This window comes from Seriola dumerili, unplaced genomic scaffold, assembly GCF_002260705.1.
Source record: "Seriola dumerili isolate Sdu_G_001 unplaced genomic scaffold, Sdu_1.0 BDQW01000859.1, whole genome shotgun sequence".
NCBI lineage: Eukaryota > Metazoa > Chordata > Actinopteri > Carangiformes > Carangidae > Seriola > Seriola dumerili.
The window spans coordinates 335,107-346,507 of NW_019175114.1; the positions used below are offsets into that span (position 1 = coordinate 335,107).

General features: G+C 44.3%; 1 protein-coding gene across 1 annotated transcript in view; it reads right to left on the bottom strand.

The window, feature by feature from the left end:
• The window catches only part of rreb1 (ras responsive element binding protein 1), a gene marked incomplete at its 5' end in the record, with an annotated part of 34,368 nt that overhangs the window by 12,352 nt on the left and 10,615 nt on the right, over nt 1-11,401 (bottom strand). Inside the window, 4 exons of the mRNA XM_022766513.1 lie at nt 1,989-2,128; nt 2,662-2,842; nt 8,733-8,896; nt 9,717-9,806. Coding sequence (XP_022622234.1) covers nt 1,989-2,128; nt 2,662-2,842; nt 8,733-8,896; nt 9,717-9,806 — 575 coding nt within the window. The remainder of the gene's footprint in view (nt 1-1,988; nt 2,129-2,661; nt 2,843-8,732; nt 8,897-9,716; nt 9,807-11,401) is intronic.

Here is an 11,401-nt window from a genome sequence, read left to right on the forward strand (position 1 = left end):
ACTCTGAACATGTTTCTGGTCTTTTGTTTATACACACTCTGCTTCTATACAGGGGTCCTCATCACATGTATAGAAGTGTGTGTGTGTGTGTGATAACCTGCTCTTGTTAAGCGCTGAGAGGACAGCTGCTCAATGTCTGCCACAGTCACACACACTCTTATCACATCCTGTCGAAGTGTGTGTGTGTGTGTGTGTGTGTGTGTGTGTGTGTTTAAGCTGTCTGTAATCCCCTCAGACAAGTTGTCAGAGGATTTTTGGTGGGGTAGGGTGGAGTGGGGTGGTGGTGGTGGTGGTTGGGGGGGGGGGCGGGGGGCATCCACACACTGCGGACCATATGTGGACCAGCACTTGTTGAACTCTCCACCTCCATCTCTCCTCCTCCTCCATCTTTATTCTACAGCTGCTACAATCAGTCGATCAGATGAACTTTTTTTATTTTCTGGTCATTACATCATTTCATTGGTCAGTGACAGTCGAGGCGGACAGGAAGTGTGGGGACGGGGAGGAGGGGGACGCCGTACAGGAAGCTCAAACTCAGATTTGTCTTTCAGAGAAGCAGGAAATGCGTCTTCAACATTTACACTCTTGACATTACTTTGTGATGTTTCATCTAATTGTTTATGAATATTTATTTCTTATGAATTATTATTAAAGCAGAATGAGTGTTGTGTCATCTGTTTGGATTGTGGACTGACGAACTTCACCAGTGCTGTTGAGATGAAGCTGAGTGTGTTTAGTCTGTGCTGTTGGGTTTTTATCATGTTTATTTCTCGTTTATTGTTTTTATTTATAAAACACTGAGATCTTCAGTTCAGTTCAGTTCAGCGTGAGGAAGAAAAACATCAAATCATCACGTGAGATTTAAGCAAAGGGAATTCATCATGTGCTGTTGCTAAATGTCAGAAATGTTTTAATCAGGGCGGTTATTGTCATTATTGATTGATCTATCAGTTATTTTTGGATGAATTGATTCGTTATCTTTAAATACTTGGTTCTTCTTCTTCAAATGGTTTTGTGCGTCTGAAAGTCTGAGACCAAAACAAACTCACTTCATGATATGAAGAAGAAAATGTTGGTAACTAACGTGTCTCTTCCATCTCTCCATCCCTCCATCCTCCTGTTGCTCAGTTAAATTACCTCTCTCTCCCTCTCTCTCTCCATCCCTCCATCCTCTCCTCCCTACAGTTCAGATCCTCTTACAGGCTGATTAGTGAGGATTTACAGCTAAATATTCCTGCTGCCTCTATAACGAGCTCAGCGCCGCCTGCTGCACTCTCTTTCTTTCTTTCCTTCCTCCTTTCTTTTTCTTCTTTACTTAAAAGGAAGGAAACCTTTAATGTTTTCGTTTCCTTCTTTTTCCTTCCTTCTTCCCTTCCTCGTGGTCCCTCTCTCCTTACTACCGACCTTTCTTTCTTTCCTTCGTTTTTGTCTTTCTATCACCTCTCTTCCTTTTTCTTCCTAATTCATGTCATTTTTTATTTCTTCTCTGTTTTCCATCTTTCATTTATTCCTGTATTTCTTTCTTTCTTTCTTTCTTTTCCTCCATTAATAAAAAACAACATGATAAACCAACTTTGAACTCTGTGTTTGTGGTGTTGAGGAGGAAAGGGGGGGGTCGTTAGGAGTTTTGTTGCCATGGCGACAGACAGATTGTTCCCCCCCTTTTAGGACGGGTGGGAGGGTGTCGTCAAGGCAACGGGACCCGGCCGAGCGCGTCCTAAAACCTCCTCCTCTTCTCTGTGACTTATTAGGTTGTCCTCTCCCTCCCTCTCTCTCTCTCTCTCTGCCTCTCTCGCCCATTGGTGACTTATTAGCCTCCTCCTCTGTCTCGTCATCATCCATCATCCATCCTCTTTAAGCCGAGCCTCATCTCTTTGATGAATCTATAAACCTGGTTCATTCACTTTCTTTAAAAACTTTTTAATTTTATTAACGACTAAAAGAGAGAGAGTGTGTGTGTGTGTGTGTGTGTGTGTGTGTGTGTGTACCTCAGTGCGGTGTCGGGGTGTGTGTCCATGTGTGCGTCCAGCTCCAGTCTGGAGCTGCAGGTCTTGAAGCAGATGGGACAGGGCAGCAGCTCCTCCTCTGACCCGCGGACCACCGCCGCCGACTCCTCTGCCGCCGCGTCCTCCACCACCTGCACACACACCGACACCACGACATCAATGTTCACGCCACAGACGACTGTGATGTCATCACTGTCGTCTCTGTATGTGAAAACTGTGAAGCTGCTCCTCGTGACGTCCTTGGATTTTTTTCGTTTCCTTTCATCAGCTCAGTGGGAAATTTGACTTTTGTGAAAAGTTGAAAATTGTTTTTGTTGATGTGACGGAAACATGTCAACACCAACATGTCGACCCATTTCACAACCAATGAAATGACAGAAAAGCTCGTTAAACAGTCTGCTGCTGGTAGATTCTGACCTTTAGTTTATATTTATTTATATTTTGACAAATTGTCCCAAATTAAAAGTTGCTGAATCATCTTTTCTCAGCAGCTGGTGTCTGCTTCGCTGCGACACTGAGGGAAGGTTTGTCGTCTCTCTCTTTTGGTCCGTGTCTGTGACGGATCACATCATGTGTTTAAAACCCCGTCGTCTGGAACAATGAGTTAAATTACCAGAGACCACAGGGAATACTTTACCCCCCCTCCACCCCCCACCTCTGTGATGTTAATCCCGGCCGTACGGGGCTTTTCTACCTTCTTGCTGGGCGGCTCCTCTCCGGTCTCCTCCTCCGGTCCCTGCCTCCTCTTGACGGACGGACGGCGGCGTTTGGTGGGGGAGGGGGGGCTGACGGGAAGCAGACCGCTGGCCGGGTCCTTCTCGTGGATCTTCATATGTCTGACGCAGACACAGAGGAAGAGAGACATGAAGCCGACAGGTTCGTTTCACTCTGTTCGTTAAACAGGTAAAAACATTTACAACAAGCCAGATCCAATCTTCATCTGCTCAAGATGGAGGATTCTCTATTTAATTAAGATTTTAATTCAGCAAAGATTTAAATGAGTGTTTAAACTCCCTGTGGTTTGTTTCATTCATATCTTTCTCACAGGTTCGTCAGTGTCTTCAGTCGTTAAGAACAAACTGGATTTAAACTGAATGTTTCTGCTTTAAAACTTACAAACTTTAAATCATTCCCACAGTTTCATTAGTGAATGCGAATTGAAACCTTGATTTAATAGATCTCAGATTAGAAACACGTCTCCTCAAATAACTCCAGAGAAACAAACAAAACAACAACATATTTGTGTCTCTGTTGTTTATGATGCAGCTCATTCATCTTGTTGCTGAACAGAAGCAGAGGAGGAAGAGGAGGAAGAGGAGGAAGAGGAGGAAGAGTGTCGTCTCAAAGGTCAGATGGTGTCATTTGATTTCAAGACACGTGTGTGCGATAGGGTGTGTGTGTGTGAGATACTTGTAAACGTGCAGAACGAGTGTTTGTGTATTTTAGTTTAAATGTTACTAGAGGCGTGAGAAAGGGTGCAGACTGTTTACATGTGTTTCACTATTTTAGTGGGTGTGTGTGTGTGAGTGTGTGTGTGTGTGAAAATGTGTGTATGTAAGTGTGTGTATGTGTGTGTGTGTGGAAATGGGTGTATGGGTGTGTGTGTGTGAGTGTGTGTGTGTGTGTAAATGTGTGTATGTGTGTGTGTGTGTGAGATACTTGTAAACGTGACGAACGAGTGTTTGTGTATTTTAGTTTAAGTGTTACTAGAGGCGTGAGAAAGTGTGCAGACTGTTTACATGTGTTTCACTATTTTAGTGTGTGTGTGTGTGTCTGTGTGTGTGTGTGTGTGTGTAAAGGTCATCAAGCTAGCATTTGGTGGCAGCAAGGTGTCGGTTTACAAAAGTTCAAAGAGGAGAAGAAACGAGGAGATGAGGAGGAGAGGAAACAAGGGCAGAAAGAAGGAGAGGACACAAGGGAGGAAACAAGGCAAGGAGAAGAGACAGGGAGAGGAGGGAGGAGAAGAAAAGAGAGAACACGAGACAAGGAGATGAGATAAAGGAGAGGAAGGGAGGAGAGGAAATAAGAAAGAAGGAAAGGAAGGAAAGGAAAGGAGGAGGAGAAGGAAGTGAGGGAAGAAAAGAAGAAGCAAGAGGAGAGGAGGAGAGAAAGGAGGTAAGGAAAGTGGGGTAACCATAAGAAAGAGGAGAGGAGCTGCTATTAATAGGAGGTGACAGGCAGCGGGCTGGACGCCCATAAGAGGTCCTGACAGAGTGACGGAGTCAGCAGATCTGACACCAGCTGACAGGAAGTTGTTTATTAACCAATCAGGTGAGTGGAGGGGCGCAGCCAATCAGAGAGCAAAGTCTCCTCGGCCCAAAGTTTACTGTGACCCTGGAACCGACCAATCAGAGAGCAGAACACATGCTGAGTCAGCAGTCACACAATCCTACTGAAATATATATATATATATATATATATATATATATATATATATATTTATATATATATATATACACACACACACACACACACACACACACACACACACACACAGGAAGTAAATTGAAAAAAAAAAAAAACGCAGCAGTTCATCAGGTTTATCTTTGTTTCCACGGTAACAGCATCTGTTCACTGTGACTTCATTAAAGATGGTTCAGTTAAAACAGTTAAATATCTTTAATGTTGAGGTCGTTTCACTCGGTTCCTCCTCTGTGATTGGTTGGTTTGGAAATTTAAACGCAGGAAACAGGAAACATCGTGACAGCAACTGAAATCACTGGTTTACATTTACTTCCTGTCGTTAACGAATCTCCTCTTAATTCTATCATATCATAAGCTGTTGGATTGTGTGTGTGTGTAGTATTTATTGTTTGTATATGGCCATTTGATGATATGATTATATGGTATATTTCCTTTTATTTGTATTGGCCCTATGCAGGACCTAGGAACCAAGTTTGCGCCTGTGCTGCACGGGGACACTTTAAGTTGTAACATTTTACTCCTGAAAAACACATGAAGTTGAAAGAAAGTTTTTGGTCCCTCTTGGTCCTGTGCAGCGAGGGTTGTTTATTTACTTGTTTAGTCTGTTGTGTCAATGGTGTCGTCTATTTCCTGGAGGGAGTGACACGGGATGTTTCTTGCAGAATTGCATCTTGGGAGTCGTAGTTAACATTTAAAATTTTTATCACAGAGGTTAATGTTGTGGACTGATGACTGTTTCCTGCTGTAGAAATGAGTGAGTCACTGACTGTCTGTGGGAAGATGACAGAAACAGTTTTTTAGCAGTAACTCGGTGTCGTCATGTCACACGGTGCAGTTCCTCTGCATCGCCACACGGGGCGCTGTGGAGTCGTCCAGGAGACGGATAACACATGGATCTGTGAGTCAAACTAAAACACTTTGTTTCTATCCTCAGGAGGGAACGAAAATGAGCTTCTTATTGACTCAGAGGAAGTGAGGAGGAGGAGGAGGAGGAGGAGATGAAGAAAAGTACGTTGTTCGCTGTTTCTGCCTCAGAGAAGTTCAGTTCTTCCTCTGACAGAGACCAAATCCTCTCTTCTCCTCTTCCTCTCTGCTCAGATCAAACATGCAGCAGCCACAGAGCCAATCGCGGCTCAGCACACCGCTGACCGCCCATAATAGGCTAATAGGATGCCTCGCCATGGCAACCAGGCCCTGCGGCCTCTCACCCAGGAAGAGAGGGCAGACCGGGAGCCGACAGCGGGCCGACAGCGGGCCGACAGAGAGAAGAGGGACAGAAAGAAAATTAAGTTTAAAAAAGAAAAAAAAAAAAGATAAAAAAGTTTTTTTACTGAACTAAACAATTAATTTGTGTAATTAATTTTTGTTTAACCAAATTAAAACAAAGCCCATTTTTCCTCCAGTGAACCAGCGACCCTTGAACTCATCGTCGCTTCAGCTTCTCTAACGTCCGGATGGAAAAAGCATCTGTCCTCCTCGGTGAAGCTCGTGCGACGCCTTCAGGCCCTCACACAAAAAACTCGAAGAACTAGTTTCACATTTCAGGGATGCTCAGCTACAAAATGGATTCCTCCTTTGTAGGAAACAGATTTCCACTTTCTCTCCTGCTGAATCAGAAGTTTTGAGCCTTCAGGGTTTTTTCTTTTTTTTTTATTCTCCATTTTTCTAAATTTGTCTCTTTTTACTGGAAACAAAACATTTCACATTTTTGCCAAACAAGGATGAGAATTCATCATCACATCTGTTCCTTCCCTCTTTCCATCCATCGCCTACGTCTCACCCTCATCTTCTCTTTCTTTTTGCCCCCCCTCCTTCTCTCTCTCTCTCTCTGCCTGTTTGAAGACGGTCGAGTAGGAAAATCTCGCGTTTCACATTTCAAAGGATGCTCTGCTGCAAAATGGATTCCTCCTCTCTCCCTCCCTCCCTCCCTCCCTCTGCTCTTCTTTTCCACTCTCCATCCGAACAGGCCTCCTCTTTATTTTCCTACAGCAGCATGTAAAACGCGGCCTCGCAGAGACGGGCAGGAAAAAAAAACTGGAGCTCGAGTTCGACTTTCCTGTTTTACTTCCACCCTCTCCTGCAGTTTGCATTGTAAATGAGCAGAGTATAACAGAGACGACGAGGTGCAGGGCCTCGTCCCTCCTCCTCCTCTACACGTCTTTTTTCTTTCTGTTTTATAATACTTGTAGGATTTCTGAGAAAATGACGCAACCAGTTTCCAGGGTGTGTTGATGGAAATCAGCATCCAGATTGTCGGCAGGCGGCGGGAGGCCGTGTTATTCCCTCAGTGTGAGCTCAGTTTGTCTTTCAGAGGGAGAGTCACGCTACTGCGGAGACTCGCCAAACCGGACCGCCGGGTTCAAGCTGCGGCAGGACGAGGCGAGAGCAGGAGGTTCGAACGTGAAGGGATGCAGCGGCAGAGAAACAGCTGCTGTCGACACCTCGCTCTCCTTTTAACTGTCGGGTTTCTGCTTCTCATCCAACTAAAGATGATGAGGCGTTCATGGGTCGTAGTCATTCTAGCCTTCAGGCATCTTTATCTGGCTGCATCTGATCTATTTTTCTAAATTTGTCTCTTTTATAATAAAAAACATCAGTTACAGCCACTGCCAGTCTTCCATTGTTGTTATTTTTACGGCGTGATGTCGAGGACAAACACAGTTTTCCATTCGGTTCCTACTAACTAACTATTCACCAAACGTCTCGCTGCCAAACACCAAAACACTCTGAGCACAAACACAAACAAACAGACAGAGGAAAAAATGATTGAGAAAACTGCAGCGACACGGAGCAGATGTCTGTGTGTCCGTCCCTCAGCCTACAGTCATTCCTTCCTGCCCACACCTCCTCATACCAGCACCGTGACCGAGACCGCCTCAGCCTCAGAACATGAACAGGCTGCACATCATCAACACTCGCACTCTAACTCACTCACTCACTGACTGGTTTCTATCCATCTGCAACTGCTCACATCATCACCAGTTACTACAGAGCAAATCTCTTCACATCAATCTGTATTAAAACTGAATTAACAAACAAAAACAATATAAAACTGACAAAAACCACCTGATGCGGACTCGGTGGATTACAGTCTGATGGTTTTTATTCTTCACAGGACGGAGGAGAAGTCGACAGAGCAGCCGAATATAAACTGCGACTCTGTTTTTATTAGTCAATACAGAAACTTCCTCAAACTTCTCCAGCTCACAAACTTTCTGCTTTCATGTAAATTCTCCATCAGTTTGTTATTTAACTGGAACGGGCTTTTATTTCTAAACTCAACACTTCCCTCCTGAGTTTTCACATTAAAAGTCTTGCAGCCTTCCCTTTACAGTTAAGCTTTTAATATGAAAAAAAACATGAGTTTTGTTTGATGATGAATCAACGTCGATCGTTTCTGTCAGATCTCTCCTCTGATTGGTCGACGTTGGTCTGTGAGATCACCAACAACCAGCAGAGGTCAATGAAGGTCAGACCGAATTAATATGCAGGTTCATAACTGACAACACACACACACACACACACACACACACACAAACACTCTGCAGGGACCGTTGGATTTGATGGTGGAGGCTGGACTTTACTGATAAATGACTGGGCGTTGTTTTGTGTGTCTGTGTGTGAAATGGGGGGTGGATGGTTTAAAGTTGTCTTCCCACTTCCTGTGTAACCCCCACCCCCACCATCACCATCACACTCACACACACTCAGTCTGGGTTTTGTGCTCCCATCATGGTTGACTGGGGACCGAGTTAAACACTAACTTCCTCTGCCCGAGGTTATATGGGGTGTGTGTGTGTGTTTGTGTGTGCGTGTGTGTGTGAGTTCAGTAGGGACACACTAATATGGAGGGGTATTTAGTTATTCTGTGTTTAACCTCTGCAGTGGATGTTTTGGGTCGATGTTCACCTGAATTTAAATCCTCATATAAACATCATGGAACCAGTTAATGACTGAAATTAAATGATTAAAAACACTTTCACCTAGAATATGTGTCATGATAAATGATTTTGCCAGAAAAATAAAAATATTTAAACGCTGTTAAAAGAAGGTGAACGGAGAGGAGGCAAGGAGAGGAAACAAGGAGAGACAAGGAGGAGAGAGGAAACAAGGAGAGGAGAAAAGGAGAGACAAAGAGGAGAGGAGACAAGGAGAGTAAACAAGGAGAGGAAACAATTTTTTTTGCTGTTAAAAGAAGCTGAGAATCACGCTCACTTCTGATTGGATGACATGTAAAAGGACAGCGTCGGTAAAAGGTAAAAAGCGTGTATTAGCGTGTATTAGCGTGTGTTTAGCGTGTACCTGTGCATGTTGCCGTTGGTGGTGAAGGTCTGTCCACAGATGCTGCACTTGTAGGGTCTCTCCCCGCTGTGGACCAGCATGTGTCTGTCCAGTGACGACGCCGAGCTCAGGCACTTCCCACAGATGCTGCAGGAGTGGTCGGACGCTCCGGTGTCGGCGTTGTGCTGCGGGGACGAAGGCGAACGCGTCAACTCTCAGCAGATACAGTATCTGAGCTACAGGATCGATCAGCTGACCGAGCGTATCGGTCACTTCCTCTTTGATCACACAGATCTTTGTAAACTTTATTCTGTATGTTGTTGAGTTAAACAGATGTTTGTCTTTGCAACTGAACTCAAACGTGACTTTTCCTTCTTTTCTGTGTAAAGAAATAAAAACCACATGATTCTGCAGTTACTTTAACAGGATTTTCTATTTTTAAAAAGAGGATGAAACAGTTTTTTGGAAACAGAATCGAAGCGTCGGACCTCTGGGTGAGAGATTCCTGCAACAGCGTTTGACAGAAACATTTTAAATTCCTCAAAATAATTAAAGTGTCTGTTCTGAAATTCAGGAATCTAAAGGCAGCAGCGAAAAAACGAATTCAAAAAATATCAACCAGTGGTCGAGAGAAATGAGCAGCTAATGAAACAGCTGATTCACTTTTAAAATGAACAACAGGAAAATATGGATGATACCAATGTTTACTCTGCTTTTTTATCTTATTTTAGTTTTTCTTTCTTTCTTTGTCTACGGTGTTTGATTGTTTTTAGTATAATTATTATTATTACTGTTTTGTTTTCTTTTGTTTGAATTACACAAAAACAAAACAAATAAATAAATAATTAAACTTATATCCAGTCTTCAGCAGCAGCAGCAGCAAAAATATTTTTAACCTTTATTTATTCAGAAAAAAAAAACACGGACACAAAGTGAAGCAGAGTGACGGTGAAGAGTGTGAGTGTGTGTGAGTGTGTGTGTGTGTGTGTGTGTGTGTGTGTTCACCTGACACATGTGCATGGTGAGCTGGTGTTGTGTTTGACAGCTCTTGTCACACAGTGGACAGATCAAAGCTCCGCTTTCCTCTTTGGTGTCCTGGAAAATACACACACACACACACACACACACACACACACACACACACACACACACGTCAACATAAAAACCAGTGCAGATTCTGAGTGTGTGTTTATAAGGATAAAGTTTTTATATAATTTATGCAACGTGATGCCTTCAATTGTAATCTGGTATTTTTCTACATCTGATTCCTCTGAGCTTCAGTCTTTCTGTGATTCGCTGAGGTGAATAAAACAGTGAAGATCAGCTGAATCACTGTTTCATCACAGACTGATGGACGAGTGACAGATGTGTCCAGATGATGCTGATCTCTGAAGAACCGTCTGAGTCACTGAAGACCTGAGAGTCCGCCCTGCCGCTCCCACACACTTACAGTACAACACACACACACACACACACACACACACACACACACACACACACACACACAGCTGGGGAAGCAGCTCTTTCCTTTTCCTGTTTCAGCTGAAGGAAGTGCTGACGCGGTGAGGAATGCCGCAGTGCATGATGGGAGACAAAAAGAGGAGGAAAACGAGGAGAGCAGGGCAGGAGAGGAAACGAGGAGAAGAGATAAGGAAAGGAGACAAGGAGGGACAAGATCTGGCAAGAAGGGAGAGGAGAGGAAACAATGAAAGGAAACAAGAAGTGTAAACAAGGAAAGGAGAGGAAAGAAGGAGTTGAGGCAAGGAGAGGAAATGAGGAAAGGAGGCAAGGAGAGGAAACAAAGAGAAGAGGGGAGAGGGGAGGAAACAAGGAAAAAAAACAAGCAGAGGAGAAAGAAAAAGGACAGAAAGAAAGAGGAGGGAGGAGAGAGGAGGAGAAGTAAGGAAACAAGGAGAGGAAAGGAGGAGAGGAAACAAGACAAGACCAAAAAGTGAAAGTGAAAGAAATAGAGCTGGTGAACTGATTCTACTGGCTTCTACTGTCAGTCAGGAACCAATCAGAGAGAGGTAAATGTTTCACCTGTTCTCACACTCACTCACACACACACTCACTCACACACTCACACACACACACCATCAGTCACTCATGTTCATCTGCAGCTTCTCATCAAACTTCTCCATTTGCTGTGAACACAGACAGCTCGCCACACAGGAAGTGATGCGTCTCCTGCGTCTGGTTTGTTTGGAATAAACAGAAGAGGAAGAAGAAGTGGAGCAGCTGAAACGTGGCTGAAGAGACGAGGAGACAAGGATACAAGGAGACAGGGAGACAAGGACAGGAGGAGACGACTGGAGGGCAGCAGCGCCACCTACGGCTCAAACAGAGACTCAGAGACATGGCCCCGCCCACAGCGTTTGACTGACAGCTGGTGTCTGGGATTCTCAGAGATAAAGACGAAGGGTAAACGCAGCATGAAAAGGGTGTGTGTGTGTGTGAGTGAGTGAGTGAGTGAGTGAGTGAGAGAGAGAGAGAGAGAGAGAGAGAGAGAGAGAGAGAGAGANCATGGCCCCGCCCACAGCGTTTGACTGACAGCTGGTGTCTGGGATTCTCAGAGATAAAGACGAAGGGTAAACGCAGCATGAAAAGGGTGTGTGTGTGTGTGAGTGAGTGAGTGAGTGAGTGAGTGAGAGAGAGAGAGAGAGAGAGAGAGAGAGAGAGAGAGAGAGAGA